General features: G+C 41.3%; 1 protein-coding gene across 1 annotated transcript in view; it reads right to left on the reverse strand.

Moving 5' to 3' along the window:
• Positions 1-19,809, reverse strand: part of CFAP61 (cilia and flagella associated protein 61) — a 310,458-nt gene that overhangs the window by 252,601 nt on the left and 38,048 nt on the right. Inside the window, exons 7-8 of the mRNA XM_032142470.2 lie at positions 18,894-19,026; positions 11,057-11,216 (exon numbers count right to left, since the gene is read on the reverse strand). Of these exons, the coding sequence (XP_031998361.1) occupies positions 11,057-11,216; positions 18,894-19,026 (293 nt within the window). The remainder of the gene's footprint in view (positions 1-11,056; positions 11,217-18,893; positions 19,027-19,809) is intronic.

Below are 19,809 nucleotides of genomic sequence, written 5' to 3' on the forward strand. Positions count from 1 at the left end.
CACTCCAGCCTGGGCAACAAGAGCGAGACTCCATCTCAAAAAAAAAAAAAAGAATGAATCAGGCAATTAGAATAGGAAGAACAAAACACATCCAAAGAATTCAGGAGAAAGAGGTAACAAAATGAAAGCAGATATTAATAAATTCAAAAAGAAACCCATAGACTTGATAGATTAAGAGCTAGCTCTTTGAAAAGACCAAACAGGAAAACCTAATTAAAAGAAAAGACAGAGTAAAAAGCAAAGATGACTTTAAGAAAGAGATATAATCACAGCTACACGAGAAAATAAATTGTAGGTAAAGCTTTAGACTGAGCACTTGGGAGTTGGGTCCACGTGGTTTGTGAGCATCCTAGTTAGAGGGGGAAGGGAATCTGCCTCGCTGAAGTCTGTTTTGGCTACAAAGTAAGTCAGGAGCCATGTGCCTGAAATGGACCACGCACAGCAATTACCAGAGGCTGACACGAGCTCAAGCAGAGAAGGACTGACATATGGAGCAACCAAGAGCATCATTTACCCAAGGAGACCTCAACAGCCGCAAGTACCTGCGGTGGGATGCTGGGTGGAGCAAAGATGAAACCCCAAGCAAGGAGTAAAACAGGATCAGTTGATTCCAAGTGAAAATCAGGGTAGCGCTAATACAGAGTTCAGGAAGAAAGACATTATTACAGACTTCTGCACAGACTGGGATAAGTGAAAATAATTTTAATTTTTACCTAAAAGAGTCACTTTAGTGAAGTGATCAAAGTGACACACATCATCATCAGTAACGGGGCAGACTAAAAATGTATCACACCAGATAGGATGGACTGACAGCCCAGAGTTCCACATGCATGACATGACTCTCACCATGAATAAACATCAAACAAACAAAAATAAATTACGTTCTACAAAATTATGGGCTAGGTCATGAAAAGCAGGGAAAGACTGAGGAACTGTTCCATATTGAAAGACAATATGACAAGTAACTGCAGTTTGTTATCCTGGACTGGATTCCTTTGCCACAAAGGACATCCTTGGGACAAATGAAGAAATGTAACTGGGGTCTTTGGATTGTGGATTAAATTGTAGTAACATATTCATGTTAATTTCCTGATATCAGTGGATGTTTGAGGTTGTAAAGGAGAATGTCCCTCTTTATAGCAAATACATACAAAAGTATTCCAAGGTGATCCAACTTCATGTTGGCAACTTACGTTGACATGGATTAGGAAAAAAAAACGTATCTGCAACTTTTCTGTAGATTTAATATTGTTTCCACATTTTAAAAAATACAGAGAGGAAATAAAAGCGTTGCTTTATTGCCACTTCTATGACTCCGGCCCTTTTGTCATTTTAGTTCATTGCCTCCCTGTACTCTTCATAACATGTGTTTTATTAGGTGACTTTACTGATACTGCAATTCATTTTGCATTGATTTTTTTCACCTAAGATTATATCTGAACCATTTCCCCTTACTATTTGTAACCTTCTTCTTAAAGGCTTCTGCATATCCATCTAAGGGATATTCACAAGTTTAGCCATCTCCTTGTGGGAGACTTGGGGTTTTTACATTTGTTTATTTGGATATTTTTTGTTTGTTCATTTTTAGTATTATGATTAAGCTTAGTGAAATTCTTGCATATGGATTTTTATAGTATTAGTATTATTTCCTCAAATTTGCTATAGTTGAAGTCAAAGAACATGAACATTTAATGCATTCTGTGATAACCATGACTAAATTGTACTCCAGAATGTTATATCAGTCAACCTTCAGAGCATCAGAAAATCTGAGTGCTCATTACAGTGCTTCTTGCCCAGAACTAAGTGTTTTAATTACAACGCATATTTATAATTTAGTAGGCAAAATGGGGGAGAAAAAGATCTTGGGTTTTAATGTGCATTTCAGTTTTAGGGAAGTTTAATATTTTCCCACATTTATTATGAATAATATTTCTATATAGCTACTTTTGTGATTTGCTTTTCTCTTTATTTTAGAATATTTCATGTAGATTTAAATCAGTGCTCCATAAAAAAGACAGGCTGGGTGTGGTTGCTCATCCCTGCAATTCCAGCACTTTGGGAGGCCAAGGCAGGAAGATTGCTTAAAGCCAGGAGTTCAAGACCAGCCTGGCAACAAAACGAAACCCTGTCTCCACAAAAAATGTAAAAATTAGCAAGGTATGGTGGCACATACCTATAGTCCCAGCTACTCAGGAAGCTGAGGTAGGAGGATCACTTGAGCCCAGGAAGAGTTCAAGGCTGCAGTGAGCCATACTTGCACCACTATACCCCAGCCTGGGCAAAAAAATGAGACCCTGTCTCTTAAAAGAAAAAATTTTTTTTAAGTATTTTTCCACAGAGTTGGATACATATCTATACACACATATATTATATATATACACCTATATATATCTCCACTACTGTATGCTAATTTTTCATCTTCATATACTAAATTAAGCTTTTCTAGAATAATCTTATTTCCAAAATTGATTCAAAGGAAATAGAAAACCTGAATCTATTAACTATCTTGAGGAGAAATGGAAAAGTTGTCAAAGATGCTTCCAAGGTGCCTCTACCAGGTCTTCTACTGGGTGAGCCTATCTGTCTCTGGAGGTCTGCAAATACGGAAAGTCCAAGCAAAATGCAGTGGAGAGAAGGCCTCTGACCCAATAGGCAAAAACTGGCTTCATGTTGGGCTTCAGAATTAGTCAGTTTTCCTTTGTTTGTTGCCATGTGCAAAAACTGTGCTTTTCAGTAATTGCTTCCTTAGCCGCTTGGCTCAGATTAAATTTGGTCCATGATACTTTAAGAATCATCAAAAACTCTTTGTAAACAGAACTCACAGTGACCTCGGTGCAATGGGTGTGACCCACTGATGGCCAATTTAATCAAGGGGGAATTCAGAGTATTCACTGCAAGCAATTGATTTTCAAGAGAAAAGTCAGCAGGATCAAACACCCAGTTGGGATGAAAATCCCTTGAATCACCCCTATCACCGTGTTTTCTAGCAACTAACTCCTGACTCCATATAGCGTAATAGCCAAATTACTATAATTATCCTGCAACACAAGTGGCATATCAACATTATTTTAAACATGGATTTTTTTGCATAAGCTTTCATTATTATCTTTCAGCCTTCCATTTGAAAATGGAAAACAACAACAAACTGTGATCTACCCCAAGAGGAAAAAGGTCACCAGAGAGAACAAATAAAAGGGTTATTTACATGTGAATGTACTGAGATGTGTTTTATAGTCAAATACACTCTTGAACTTCATTAAATGCCTTCTCCCCTGCTTCATAAATACGGGCAAAAGAGACATCCCCTACTGAGAAAATAATCCCAGCACATAATGATCATAACGAATATAAATAAAGCCACTTTTCTTCCGAAGACCTCCAGGCCCCGTACAAAAATGCGCTTGTATTTCCACCATTGTGAAATGAATCTGACTGTTGGAGAACAAGGCTGTGATATCACAGGTCGCTCCCAGGGCTGAAGAGGAAAGGAGGAATGCAGATCTCAGTCATGTTGCTGTCTGCAAAATAATAGATTCTTAAGTGGTTGCCATCCTTTGTTGCTGTGGCTGTTTTTGAAGACATTAGAAAAGGCTTAGAAATCAGCTTTGGAATTAAGATGGAGAACTGACAACAGGTTTTATGAAATAACCAAAAGGCTCACCAAGATGGCTTTGGGGCCATGTCCCTGACAACAAGTTCTGGGCTTCAGGTCTGGATTATAGTCTTCCTGGTATCCTACCAGTCCAGGGGCTCTGCCCTGAAAGCCCTGAAAGAGTCTAAACTCTCAACCTTGGAGATGCCAGGGCATACATCTGGTATGATTTATTTGTTTTATCAACATCTCTTGCAAAGCTTTAGAATTAACAAAGTAGATTCTAGAAAATCAAATATATATATATAGGCAAGAGTAGCTAACACTTTCAAAGATGTTGCCTTCATATACTAAAGACATTCAGTGGCTTAAAAAAATAAAATTCATCACACCTGTAATCCCAGCACTTTGGGAGGCTGAGGCGGGCAGATCATGAGGTCAGGAGATCGAGACCATCCTGGCTAACACAGTGAAACCCTGTCTCTACTAAAAAAAAAATTCAAAAAAATTAGCCGGGCGTGATGGTGGGCGCCTGTAGTCCCAGCTACTCGGGAGGCTGAGGCAGGAGAATGGCGTGAACCCGGGAGGTGGAGCTTGCAGTGAGCTGAAATTGCGCCACTGCACTGCAGCCTGGGCGACAGAGCGAGACTCCGTCTCAAAACAATAAAAATAAATACATAATTCAAATTTTAACAAGTATAAGTTAATATATTAGGGCTTTGTATGAACATTAAGTAAAGCCGACTTTGCTGCCACTGTCTGCATTACTGTCAGAGCCTTGACTACAGGCATCAAAGAATCACACCACAGGATCCAGGGGAAGGAAAGAAAAGGGGAGGAGGGAGAACTGAGATGCTCAAAACCCAGATCACAATGAGAAAATGGCAAATTTGGTGGCAATTGCCACCAAGTGAGTAATATTGCTGTGTGGCCACTGAGTGAGAGCTATAATGGGCCCCAGAACTCACCCTAGCCTCCTGGGAAGTGGAGGTGACCAGGGCACGGAAGGCTGTAAGAGCAGAGCTCCTCTCCTAGGGGGATCTGAAACCCACGCCAGGAGCAATGAGAAGCCCATTTGGTGGGACACAGGGACTTTCCTCGGGCACAGAGGGTTGGGTGGGTGCGGCTTATATCCAGCCAAGGGAAGAACATGGGCTTATGAGAAGATGTAGACATCCAAACATTCCCCACCCTGAACACATACCACCCCCCTATTAGGGACCAGAGGAAGGCAGTATGATACCATAGAGCCTCTCCTGGGCTGTAGTGTGCCTCTTCCCACCCCCAAAACTCGTACACTGAAGTCTTAACCTCTAGTACCTCAGAATGGGACTGTATTTGCAGACAGAGTCTTTAAAGAGGTAACTGAGTTAAAGTTAAAGTTACAGGTGAGCCCTAATGCATTGTGACTGGTGTCCTTATAAAAAGAAAAACCGAAAACACTGATGGATACAGAGGGAAGACCCCGTGAAGACACGGGGAGAAGACAGCCATCTACAAGTCAAGGAGGGAGGCCTCAGAAGAAACTGACCCCTCCAATGTCTTGACTTCTGGCCTCACAAATGTGAGAAAATCAATTTCTGTTTTTTTAAGCCACCCAGTCTGTGGCACTTTGTTATGACAGCCCTGGCAGACTAAGTCCTGGTGGGTCACTGGTTAACTACAGAATGAACTGACTGTTAAAAACAAGGTTCCAAGATCTGTAATGTAAAGATGGCAGCAGAAATCCTGACACACTCTGTAGATACATGCTCCAGTCCTATTTGGAATCCGTGTTAAAAGAAGAATAAAGCAAAATAGAAGGGAATCCAGGAACATAAAATGGAACCTTAGGAAGAGAGGCGAAAACAGCTGGGATGATTTAATACACAATCAGTAAGACTTAATGTAGCCATTGTTTTTTAGCTCTGACACAGGGAGAGTGGGTCCAGGTGTTTCCTAACCCAAGAGATAAGGGAATCTGAGGTAAGAAGCAAATGTGAGTTCAATAAAACAAGACATAAAATTGAAACAAGACATATAAAGACATTTCCTGACAGCAGGAGTAATTAAAAAAAAAAAAGTCAAAGGCAATATTGCGATGTTTTACAGGGAGACATTACAAAAATTCTATTTTGAAGGGCCTTTTATATGCATAGTGAGCCACAGTTTTCCTGGATGACTTGGTGACAAGGGGCTACACTAGTTATTTTTTTGAATGCCCACAACTCTGTTATGTAAAGTGAAATCTCTCCCTGCCAAGGAGCATATCAAGTTCTGCAGAGACTTTGTGAGGTGGGCCCTGGGTATATAATGAGATTTACAAATAGGAACCTTGCAGGAGTCTTTTAAAACAGAGATCCACGCCGCCCAGATCTCAAAGGCCTACATGAGGGACGAAAGTTTTGTTTTTTGCTTGTTTTTATTTTTTTATTTTAACTATTAAATGTGGCAATGCCAGTACAGCTGTGGAAATGCAGGCTGTGCCCTATTTTGCCTTATGCATCATCAAGAAAATTGCCAGCTCAAGCTTGATTCCAAAATATTTATTGGGTGATGCAGCTAACAAAAGACACAGCTTGGTTTGCAAATGCCAGGCAGGGCCAGTGCTGTGGCCAACTGGAAAAAAAATATTGTTTTGAACCATTTGTCACTGAAGGAAAATATTCATAAAGCGCCAGGCATATGGAACATCTCGATGTGTATTCAATAAGTTTTTTTTAGCATTTAAGGGGATCTTACATCTCATTCAGTATAATCTTCCACACAAGCAGAAAGCCCTTTGTAAGTGCGTATGACTGTTTCTTTATGAATTCTTCCAATATTCTGGGAACTTGCTACTTCCACACTAGGTCCTCCACTAAATTAAAAAAATACACTTCTACTAGTTTTTCCTTATGCTTGGACAAAATTTGCATCCTTAGAACTTATTCCCATTGGTTCCAGTTTACTCCCAATGTTTAGTATATAAAAACCAAAGTTTACAAGTGTGTAATAGATTATATATGCAAAATGGGCAGCTATGAGAACACACACAAATTATTCAGGTAAAACACAAATTGATTGCACAGTTAAACATTTTAGATTCAGGGAAACTTTTTTTTTTTAAGGTAGAACCTAGCATTTTATTTAGATCTTCATTAAACTGTTGGAATTGAGAACAGACATACTTAATAAACCTCCAAAAACAGATCCTGAAAGGCGCTTTCTGCTCAGGACAAGCAGTCATGGAATAAGCACATAAACAAGCTGGCTTCTCTGCACCACACCAGCCAAGGCAGCTTTCTCCATGGTCAGCCGCACCAACTCTGCCCTCCTTTCTGTTAACACCAGCCAGACCTCCAGGGAAACTTTTGATAAGGCTGGGATGATGAAGGACAGTAAGCTAATTACCATGTGTATTAGGAGCTAGAGAAAGGAGGGCCTCTGGATTCATTTAAGAATGTTGAGTCTTGACATTATTCTGCTTGAAAGCGTTGAGGTTGGTGTGAAATTGCAAGTTTTCACAGCTGGTAGGGAAAGATCAGATCTTGAGAGAAGAGCTTGAGAATAAGCAGTTTATTTTGGAGGTGGTTCCAGGATGCACCAGTAGGAGAGTGAGGAAAGAGGGAAGGAAAGACAACTAATAAAATGTGTGTTGTCCATGGACACATAAAGGGGAAAAACACACACTGGGGCCTTTTGAGGGTGGAGGGTGGGAGGAGGGAGAGGATCAGGAAAAATAACTAATGGGTACTAGGCTTAATACCTGGGTGATGCCATAATCTGTACAACAAACCCACGTGACACAAGTTTACCCATGTAACAAACCTTCGCATGTACCCCTGAACTTAAAAGTTAAAAAACAACAACACGTGTAATCACCCAGATTACTATTATGGACAACTGAAACTTAGTCCCTTGGGGGAACTCTGGGAAACCAGCCAATACTCACGTCTCTGAGTGCTCCCACCTGAGGAGTGAGGGAGCTGGGGTATTTACACTCTCACCCAAGTCAGCTGTGTATAAATAAATGCTTTCACAGCTGGTAGGAAAAGGCCTAACTAGTAGTGTCTTGGTCTCACTTGCCTCAGAGGCAAACCTTGAGTTAAAGATTCAGTTACAACCATTTATTTGGGAGTTGATGGAGAAAGCACCAGCAGGGAAACTGGGATGTGACATAGGGAAACAGAGTCTATTCCTTGAGTGATAATTTCCTGACACTTCCAGCCTGACCCCTGCATAGGTCAGAGCGGCCTTTCACAGTTTTAAAAAAGCCTGCAGACACAGAGGTGAAGATTCCAGCAGACAGGAGTTGTTTGGAGCACACACATACAAAATAAAAGTCGGAGGGATATGGGCAGGTCACTGATCACTCACTGAAGTGATCATTCATTAAATAACTTATTAAAGTGAAAAAACTGGCCAGGCATAGTGGCTCATGCCTGTAATCCCAGCACTTTGGGAAGCCGAGGTGGGCGGATCACCTGAGGCCCAGAGTTCAAGACCAGCCTGGCCAACATGATGAAACTCTGTCTCTAATAAAAATACAAAAAAATTAGCTGGGCGTGGTGGCACACACATGTAATCTCAGCTACTGGGGAGGCTGAGGCAGAAGAATCGCTTGAACCTGGGAGGCAGAGGTTGCAATGAGCTGAGATTGCACCACTGTACTCCAACCTGGGTGACAGAGGGGGACTTCATCTCAAAAAATAATAATAATAAAAATAAAAAATAAAAATAAAGTGAAAAAACTGATCATGTATCTTGTGTAGCAGACCCGTCATTGGAGTTTTCTGTCAAAACCATCCAAGATAAAAAGTTACCTTGCCAAGACTATCATCTTGCACAAAAGCAGAGAGAGGCTGGGTCTGCCTTCTGGGTCAGCCACTGATGAGCTTTAAAAGCTTGAATGAGCTTGAGCAGGTATAAAATGGAGAGAACCTCACCTTCCCTAGCTCTCCTACACCAAGTTACAGGATAAAATGAGATAATATATATAAAAATCCTTTGAAATGGAAAAAAGCACTAAACAAAATACAAGATATGAGACACAGTGATGTGTGCTCATTTGAAACAAGAATTTTAGTTCATATTTTAGAGAAATTATATTTCCTTTAACTTGAGACTTTCATCAGGAAAGGAAAGTAACAGATCACAGTACATTTAGAATTTTCTCTGGAGCCTCATTCTTTGTTGTTGTTGATAGGAAGATGGCAGCAAAATGTGCTGATGACTCTGTTCTTAGATATAATGAGCTGTTGATGATTTGTGACTCAATCCCTGGAAGTTATCTGGAAGTCTACAATGCCAGCTCCCTGGTGAAAATTTCATAAAGAATCATCTTTGTGTCAATAAACATAAAGCTGATTTTCAAAAATAAACAAGGCGCAGAAGATAAGTTTTCCTATTTTTTACTTACCATCTGTCCTAGATCGACTTATTTTAGGTAAAAATATTGAAGGAGGTAGACAGAAGTAGGACTTCTTTTAGTGCCCATATCTCTGTGGGCTCTTGCTAGAGATTTACTAGCTTATGTGTGTTTTTAAGTCCAGGGTTCAGTTTAAATTTTGAATTTCATTGCCCCATAAAGTTTCTAAGGAATTTTCCATTCATTCTATGTAGGAAACAGTAGCCTCAGAGCCACTCAGGAACACACTGGAAGGAACTACATCTTTTCAACTTGTTCTTCATTACAACAGCCATGGGGGAAAAAATATTTTTAAATGTTCAGGACTTACTTTGTGTTTGGCGCTGAGCTAAGCACAACACATAGATTCTAACATTTAATCGTCCCCTCAATTCTTTGGGTTAGATACTATTTTTATCTCCATTTTATATATGAGAATATTCAGCCATAAAAAGGCTATTTAGGGCCAAGTGCGGTGGCTCACACCTGTAATCCCAGCACTTTGGGAGGCTGAGGCAGGTAAATCACCTGAGGTCAGGGGTTCAAGACCAGCCTGGCCAACATGGCGAAACCCTGTCTCTACTAAAAATACAAAAATTAGCTGGGCGTGGTGGCAGTCACCTGTAATCTCAGCTACTCTGGAGGCTGAGACAGGAGAATCACTTGAACCCCGGGAGGCAGAGGTTGCAGTGAGCCAAGATCACACCAAAAAAAAAAAAAAAAAAGGCCATTTAGTGCTGCTTTCAAAGAAGAATTTAAGCATTGGAAAATAACAATGACAACTTATAGTTCCAGACTATCTCACACTGGTAAGTTCCTTCAGAACTCTCCCATGGTAGAGTTCTCTGGGAAGCATGGCAAGCAAGGCTTCACTATTAAACAATAAGGACCCCTAATCTCTTTTGGGAAGGGTGTTGTTATCATCAGCACAAAAGGGAAACTCCTCTATCTGTGGCTTTGCAAGTTCTCTGTGGTAAGTGTGTATGTTCAGATGAGGTCTGGACACTGTGCACTGGGTTTATGCATTCAGGGGATAAGCTTAGCCAAGTCGCTGCCTTCTGTTGTCTAGATTGACAAGTCCTTTGCCACCAGCCAAGTGCTCCTTTCCCCATTTCTGAACAATCTTGGTATAATCTTTCAGACAGGAGAAAGCATAGCAATTTGAAATACCCCAATTTTACCCCAGGAAGATCCAAGCTGGTGGAAGGCCAACACAAAGAAAAAATAATTGCTAACGGCGATGACCAACATTTATTGAGTGTTGACTGTGCAAAGCACTCTACATGGCTTATCTCAGTGAAACTTCACAACCCCCCGTGTGGGAGGTATTACTATTATGCTCATTTTACAAATGAAGAAATCCAGCTTTGGAGAACTGAATTGACGTACCCATGGTAACTTGCCTGTCTGCATCTGTCTTCTGTAAGAACCCAAATATGTAACCGCAAAGATACCCATGGATACAGTAAGACCTCACTAAATTACAACGTCAAAGTTTGAGATTACCTAATTGAACATGGTGAAAATCTTGATACAGACAATATTTTAAAATTGATGATATTACTTCATATAGCTAGAAGTAACTTAAGCAAGTTAAAAATGACTACTTGCAGCAGACCTATACTACATAATGATTTGTCAAAGACAAAAACACAGAAGCACTGAAAGTTGGGATTAAAACTTAAAAGATATAAAATTTCCTGAGTTCTTGATTTGAAAAACTCACCTGTTATATTTGACTCTGTGTGTGTGTGTGTGTGTGTGTGTGTGTGTGTGTGTGTGAAACCTGAAACACCAGTAATTATTTCATCATAACTTACATGTACTCTAGCAATGAACATTCAAGAAGTGAGCATCCTGAATGTGGGAGCCCTAAAGCCCCAAGTCCACTATGTCTAACTCCACCCCTGCACTGTGACTATCTGTGCTTGTAGATATTTGCACAAGGATGTGACCAACCACGGGAACTACTCCTTAAGGGGAACTGGGGAAGGAAATATAAAGTACCCTATCTAGTTCCATCACTTAGCAAAGAGTGCAATGTGTATAAAGCATAGATTTAATTTCCCAGTGTGGCCCTATGACAGCCACTGTACCTTGACTTCTTTGGACACTTAGCTCTTGTGGTGATTCCAGAACATCATCGGGATGTGGGAAACAGAGTCCGTGGAAAGGGCCCAAGTCAAAGCACTCATGCAGCAGTTGCAGGTTCACTCTTGAGCACACACTCATGAACCCAACAGCTGTGCCTTCCACCTGAAATATCCAAAACACCTCATTATTCTTTTTTTTTTTTTTTTTTGAGACAAAGTCTCACTCTGTCGCCCAGGCTGGAGTGCAGTGGTGTATCTTGGCTCACCACAACCTCCACCTCCTCGGTTCAAGCAATTCTCCTCCCCCAGCCTCCCGCAGAGCTGGGACTGCAGGCACCCGCCACCACACCCAGCTAATTTTTGCATTTTTATTAGAGACGGGGTTTCACCATATTGGCCAGGCTGGACTTGAACTCCTGACCTCAAGTGATCCACCCACCTCGGCCTCCCAAAGTGCTGGAATTACAGGCGTGAGCCACTGCACCCAGCCCAAAACACTTCATTACTTTATCAGAGGTCAAATGATTCTCATCAGGAAACCTCTAGAGCCCTCAGAATGTGGTTGGCTGGTGGTTTGGCAGGCACTTTGAGATTTAAGGGAGGAATAAGTGTCTTCCTTCAGTACATAAAACATGCTCAAAAAGTGTCCCAATAAGTGACCACTGGGGACACAACTAGTGGTGCATAAGTAACAGGGAAATTGCCAGAGTTCTTGACCCTTCAACCACTGGGACACTTGCCCTCTGCTCAGACCATGCTCCTGCCTGCTCCATATCCTCTGCCATTCAGTGTCTTGTGTTTGTACCACACCATAAGCCTGGTGCTCCTGTCTACTTTCTTCCCCTCTGCCATGCACACTTCTCAGGAATACAGGTCATTGTTCCAGCGCCCATCTGATCAGCCCCCAGTACAGAGAAAGTTCACGGTCCCTAGCTTCTTATCAGGTAAAAACTCTTCAATTTGTCTTGAAGTCACTTATTTATTAACTGGATAGTCTGAAGGGGAGGAGATATGAGGGAAGGAAGTTTGGTGGAAAATATTCGAGTGAAGTAAACTTGAGTCAGGCTGGGCTGGTTCACCAGGTGGGTCTGATCTGCAAACGTCTAACTTCCCATCACCCTGAAATGCCTGGTTCTGAAGCTCTTGCAGTCGTCCCCGTGATTTTCGGTCTTTGATGAGTAATACATAAGTGAGAAGATGAGTAACTAGCTGATCTGAACCCTGGTTGGGTACCTGGTACCTGATTGGTACCAAAACATTAGAAATTAACAACAGACTTTAATTCTATCATATTCCACACTGAGAGATGGCTGTGACTGAAACTCCTTATTATATCCCTTAATTCTGTATTTAATTGTTTTCTGCAAGGAAAGTATTTAAAATTTAAAAACAGAGAGAAAATACATAGTCCTTTAAATTTCACATAAAATAATTATTAAGTAGATTTTAAGCAAATTCTAGTTGACTGATTAGACTCTGATAGCTCTTATTGGAAACCTGCATTTACTGGGTGCTCTCTCCCAAGTGTTCAGACTTTTAGATAACCATCGCATTCAGAAAGTAGCAGACCTCAATAATCACAGGCATTATCTATTCCCAAGAACGCAGCATCTTTCCATAAATGCCCAGTCAGAGAAAATGGTTAATGCTTTAACCTCCTAAAACAGAGAATCGGGTTACAATAATACTCAGTTTTATAAATGACACCAAAAAAAAAATAGGTATTAAACTATTTGTTCTCAAATATGTCTCCCAGTTAAAAACCATTTGTTCTCAAACGTGTTTGCAAAATAAAAGTGAGACTTCGTCTATTTTCTCAATACTGAAATACAAGGGGAATTTTTAAAAATTAATTTTTTCATGTATATTCCTTTCTTTACAGGGCCCCTAAAATGATACTTGCTGAAAAAGCCTGGATTTACACAGCTGTTTTATAAAGCCATTGACACTTTAATAAAAGTCCAAAATAAACATTTTAATTTTTTTCCCAAATAACAAGTGATTGTTTGTCTTGTTTGCACTCGTGAACAAAGGCTGCATAGCCGCAGTTGTCTGGCTTCTCTGTAATTTCAGGCCCAAGACTCAGCAGACGCTGATTAACCAATCCATCTACCATATGTGCAGAAAGAGACGGCCAGCCTCACTCTCGGCAGGGAAAATTGGCATCCATCTTGGTTCACATGGAGATGTCCTTCTAATCTACAGCCGCGCTGGCGCAACAAAACTTCGATGGCCTGAAATACCTTTTGCTGGCTTCACAGCGAGCTGCATGTGCATGATAAGAATGTATTATTTATAAGACCGCTGTTAGTAATGAGCTATTACACTAATGGCTCATTGTGTTTGGAATTTGATTTCAAATGGCATGGATCACACATTCTGATGAAAATGAGAAAAACATGTTTTGCCATTAGGAACAAAGATTTAACGTTCTCCAGTTCTACAACCTGTTATATTCCCATCATTCATCCAGGGTTGTAACAATTTACAAAAGTTCACAATTACAGACTACAACACAGCAAGGACATATTGTGGAAGTGTCTGCTTTTTCCTTTGAGTTTCTTTCAAATAACTGACTTGGGAAACACTGTTCTTAAATATGAATTTGCAGGAGTATCCAAATGCATTCTTGTGTATGCACTGAAAAAATAAATGGATTTAATGGACTTTTTAACTTGTACAACAGAAAGGCATTGATTGCTGGCTGTTATCTATCTTCCTGGTGACAGAAGTACTTTTCACCACAAGTGTCTTCAATTATCTTATACTGGAGAACAAAACTGAAGGTTTTGTTGTTCTTGCTTGTCCTGTAAATATCTACATCATGACACATAAGGTTTAGATTGCTAGAAAACTATGTGTACTGTGGCCTTGTCTTCCCAAACAGGTCCATTTATAGAAATGTGTGTATTTTCTCATTTATGCTTCCATCCAAAAAGCCCTATAGCCACCCATCCCTTTTGGGTGACAATATTCCACCGTGAGGGTTTTGCCCTCATTGTGACCACTGCTGGCTCTCATCCTCTCCTCCTGATGCCAAGCGCATGGCTGACCTGGCAGGCTCTCCCTGCCTGCAGGTCAGTGTTGCCTACTCGGACCACTGCTGCCCACACCCTGGATGATGCCAAAGCAGACGCTCTGCCCATCTGTCACTAGGAGCCGCCGTTGGCCTCCAACTACCCTTCCCTAAAACCTCAGCTTAGAGTAAACACCAGATGTCAAGGTAAGCCAGGGTACAGTTATGACAAGGAACTTGTATGAAGTGATGGCCCCAAACTCCTCTAAACTAGCTATGAAGCCAAAGAAAGTCCTTGTAACTAAAAATCCTTTCAGTAGTAAGGGTTTCCCACAGGGCACAGCCTTGCCCTCAGGCATGCTGCATGCATGGCCTGGAACTGCCATGGCTGTTCAGAAAGAGACAAACTTGATGGACTTCTGTTTCCTCTGGTTGACAGTGGTTGCCTTAAAGTAACGTGTGTCTATAAATACCTAATCAGCATTCGGGGGGGAAAAGCCCAGATCTGTAGCATTTGCCGATTTCTGAGGCGTAAGCACTGTCATCATGGCCAGTGTCAAGTGAACAGTGTGATCTCACTAAACATGTAATCGGGAGGGAATGCACAGTAGCTAGCCATTATTTCTTACATCTACTGTATAGAGACCACAGGCATTTAAAAAAAAAACCCTCAAGAACATGGAGAATAGCAAAAAAAATTGAAGGTGATGAATTTCGAGTATTTATTAACTTTGTTTTAATATAATTTATTATACTGTATGTTTCTATAATTTAATTTTTAATAATAGCTGTGTTTAACAAGCAGTTTGCAGAGTTCCTGAGGATTTATCAGCCCTTGACAGCCAGAGCAAGCTGGCTCCAGCACACCATTGCCTAAAAGGCCCCTAGGGAGGCAGGAAAAAGGGTAGCAACAGCATTGATCTTGAACCCCAAAAGGCTTCAGACATCAGACATGGCTCACTTCAGATTAGAGGTCCCCTCCCAGATCCCGGCTCACAGTCTTGTTTCTGCCCTTCCATTTTAAGATCGAGGTCTGTGGTCTCCCCTCCACAGAACACAAAGCCTCTGATGCTTGAGGCAGCACGGCCTCTGGAAGGAAATGGGGCTGGATGCCCTCTGCCTCTTTCGAGACACCAAAGGATCCTTGCAGGGTTGGAACCGCAGTTTTCGGCCTACGGCTTTGCTCTGATGTTTACACACACTGAAAGTGTGAAACATATGGCAAGAGAGAGAAAGAACGTGGGGGAAGAGGTCACTGCAGCTTCTCTACAAAACACTGACTCAAGTGTTTCAGAGTAAAACTAGTACCTTGAAACCAAATAATTAAAAGCCTTCCAAAAACAAAGACCCTGATTAAACCTGATAAGTAAAGTTTGGTCATGAAAATCCTTTTTGGGGTCTGTATGAATCATTTCACTTCTCAGGAGTTTCTGTCTAGTCGTGTAAAGACAAGCTTTCCAAATGGCGCTGCTGGGCCCAAATGCTTCCGACCCTCCCTTCTATGGTTAGCCTGGTAGCCTGGGGCTAATGGTTAACCAAGAATACGTGAAAGTGGGTCTTTGAGAAACCATGCCAAAACCTAAATATAAGAAAATAAAATAAACGTTTAAAAAATAAAATAAAAATAAATAAAAATCCTTTCAATGTAGTACTTCAGAATCTAATTTCCAGGGCCAACTGTCACCTTCAGAAACTAATACCCACATCTCTATAAAGTCATGTCATTCTCACCAGGTATGTTTTACCCTCATGTAGATGAGTGTTTCACCACCTGGACTGCACCTTGGAATCATCTGGGGAGATCTTTAAAAATCCAGATTGAGGCCAGGCATGGTGGCTCATGCCTGTAACCCCAGCACTTTGGGAGGCCAAGGCAGGAGGACTGCAGTTTAAGACAAGCCTAGGCAACATAGTGAGACCCTGTGTCTAAAATTAAAAATAAATATATGGATTGTGTCTCACCCCCAAAAGATTGATTTAATTGGCCTGAGTGTACCCCTGCAACAGGATTTTTTAAAATGGATATAATTGATATAATTCACCTACCATAAAAACAACCCTTTAAGAAGTACACAGTTCGGGCCTGGTGCAGTGGCTCACACCCGTAATTCCAACACTTTGGGAGGCCAAGGTGGGCAGATCACTTGAGGCCAAGAGTTTGAGACCAGCCTGGTCAACATGGCAAAACCCCGTCTCTACTAAAAATACAAAAATTAGCCTGGTGTGGTGGCACATGCATGTAATCCCAGCTACTTGGGAGGCTGAGGCAGGAGAATTGCTTGAACCCAGGAGGTGGAGGTTGCAGTCAGCCAAGATCGCACCACTGCACTCCAGCCTGGGCAACAGAGCAAGACTCTGTCTCACAAAAAAAAAAAAAGAAAGAAATACACAATTCAATGGTTTTTAATATATTCACAAAATTGTACACCCATCACCACTATCTAATCCCAGAACATTTTCATCCCCCCACCAATCAACGACTATGCCCAATACTAGTCACTTCTCCTTCCCCTTTCCCTCCAGTCACTAATTTACATTCTGTCTCTACAGAAGTGTCTATTCTAGGCTTTCATCTAAATGCCATCATACAATACGTGGTCTTTATGACTGACTTTTTTTCCTTAGCATCATGTTTTCAAGGTTCATACATGCTGTAGCATGTAGCGGTGCTTCGTTCTCTTTTATTTTCTAGTACTATTCCCTTGTATGGATATACCACATCTTGTTTATCTGTTCATCAGTAGATAGACATTTGGGCTATCTCCACTTTTTGGCTATTATGAATAATGCTGCTATGAACATTTGTGTACAAGTCTGTGTGGACACGTGTTTTTAATTCTGTGTATGGAATTGCTGGGTCAAATGTTTAACTTTTGGAGAAAATGCCAGACTTTTTCCAAAATGGCCACAGCATTTTCTATTCCTACCAGCAGTGGATGAGGCTTCCAACTTCTCCACATCCTTGCCAACATCTGCTATTGTCCTGCTTTTTTATTATAACCCTCCTAGCGGAGGTAAAGTGGTATCTTAGTGTGGTTTTGATTTGCCTTTCCTTAATGACTAATGATGTTGAATGTCTTTTCATGTACTTATTGGCCAATTGTATCTTTTATTTATTCATTTTTTTAAAAGTATCTATTCAAATCATTTGCCCACATTTTATGTGGATTATTTTTCTATTGTTGTGAGAGTTCTTTGTATATATTCTGGATCCAAGTCATTGGCATGGTATGGATAGTCAAAAGCCTCCCAGGTGATCTGCATATGTGCCAAGTTTGAGAATCACTGTTGTAGAACAAAGCCTCAAACTGCTCATGTCATCCAAATAAGAGAACTTTTCATTTCAAGTTTCAAGAAAAGTAACATTCTTTAAACAACTCTTACAGTTTTAACAAATAATGAGAAATGAGTAGACGAAGAATCATGAATTAGAGGGTGTGGGCTGTCTTTTGGGCCCAATAAGCTGGGCCTTCTGATTTGTTTAGAAAAGCTAGAAATTCCAATTGTTATATAGACTTTCATAATTTTTACATTAGCTGCTAATTCAAAAATATTTAATCACATATAACTTGAATCAAATCATGAGAAAACATTGTACAAATCCAAATTGAGATGTTCTACAAAATAACTGACCTGTACTATTCAAAACTGTAATTGTCATGGAAGATAAAGACTGATGGGAGAATTGTTCCAGATTTAAAAAGGCTGAAGAAACAGAGCACCTGAATGCAATGAATGGCCTGGAATTACCTCTGCCATAAAGGACATTCCTGGGACTGTCAGAAAAATCTGAATAAAGTCTGTAGATTAGATAAAAGAATTGCAGGAACTAGACGGGCGCGGTGGCTCACGTCTGTAATCCCAGCACTTTGGGAGGCCAAGGTGGGTGGATCACCTGAGGTCAGGAGTTCACCTTAGGTCAGCCTGGCCAACATGGTGAAACCCCGTCTCTACTAAAAATACAAAAGTTAGCTGGGCGTGGTGGCGCACACCTGTAATCCCAGCTACTCCGGAGGCTGAGGCAGCAGAATTGCTTGAACCCAAGAGGCAGAGGTTGCAGTGAGCCGAGATCATGACAGTGCACTCCAGTCTGGGTGACAGAGCAAGGCTCCATCGCAAATAATAATAATAATAATAATAACAGGAATAATTACTTGGCTTTGATCATTGTATTGCAGTTATCTAAGAGAGTGTCCTTGTTTTTAGGAAATATACATTGAAATACTTACAGGTAAAGGGGCATTATGCATGCAACTTACTCTCAGATGGTTCAGAATATATATGAGAGAGAAAGAAAGCCAGCAAGAGAGAAAAAGAGAGAGACAGGGGGAATTAGAAAGGATGAACAAGAGAATGATAAAACAAATGGGGTTGGATGTTAACATTTGGGGAATCTGGGTAGTTATAAACTTTAAGCATAAAACTGTGTCAAAACAAAAAGTTAAAAAAAATACCTTTCCAACTCAAACAAAATCCATCTGCCAGCAGAACGCTGGTTTGTGACTTCTGAAGCCTGAGATTTGGGGATCCTCAGAAATCCCCCTATGCACCCCTGGGGGGTCTTTTCCATTCCCTCTCACTCTTGAGACAAGGCAAGAATCTACAGCACCCTGGGCATCTGGAAGGACCTCGCAAAAGACGGCCTAAAGCCAGTAACCCAGGGGAGGAAGCTGGCCTGGTGCCCCACCTGGAAGGGCAGTGGGAGGGCTGGGGTGGCCAGGAAGACAATGGCAGCTCCAGGGGTGCCCAGCAACACAAGAGCAACACCACTCACATCCCTCCTTCCTCTCACTAAGTGTGTCCCCACATGGATCAGTCACTGACCTCACACACGACAGCATGATTCTCTTCATCTTGGGCCTCTATTAGCTCAGCCAGGAAGTATTCACCATAAGTTTCCTTCAGAATTGTGTCATAGCGCATAAATATTGGCATGAGATCGTCATGGTCTTCTACCCTGTTTAATAGAAAGGCTGAAGTTCAGTGTTCATTCACTCATTTTTTTCCTTCAACAGGGCACCAACTATGTGCCAGACCCTGTTCTAAGTGCTAGGGCTACAGCAACACTCATGGTATCAACTTTCCTTCTTTTTTCTTTTTTGTTTTTTGTTTGTTTGTTTTGAGAGGGAGTCTCACTCTGTTGCCAGGCTGGAGTGCAGTGGCACAATCTCGGCTCACTGCAACCTCCACCTCCCAGGTTCAAACGATTCTCCTGCCTCAGCCTCCTGAGTAGCTGGGACTACAGGCGTGCACTACCACATCCAGCTAATTTTTGTATTTTTAGTAGAGATAGGGTTTCACCATGTTGGCCAGGATGGTTTCTATCTCTCGACCTCGTGATCTGCCCGCCTCGGCCTCCCAGAGTGCTGGGATTACAAGCATGAGCTGCCAAGCCTGGCCTGAATTTTCCTTCTAATAGGAGAAACAGACAATAAAGATGTAACCAATTCAGATAATTCTAAACATTTCAAATAATGATACATGCTTTGGGATAGAGAGTGAGAGGGTGAAGTGGTCAGGGAGGACCTCTGTGAGGAGGGTCATCTGAGCTGAGAGCTGAATGAAGAGAAAGGGAGGAAGCTATGTTGAAACCTAGATTGCAGGCAGAGGGAACACAGTTGGCATGTGTGGGTGTGGGATGCAGGGAAGCACTTGTCATGGGCCAAAGCACAAGAGACTAGGGGCAGCACTTCCCAAGGGTGTTCTAAGAAACACCACTATGATATTGTCCAGAGCATCC

Source organism: Hylobates moloch, unplaced genomic scaffold, assembly GCF_009828535.3.
Source record: "Hylobates moloch isolate HMO894 unplaced genomic scaffold, HMol_V3 SCAFFOLD_21, whole genome shotgun sequence".
NCBI lineage: Eukaryota > Metazoa > Chordata > Mammalia > Primates > Hylobatidae > Hylobates > Hylobates moloch.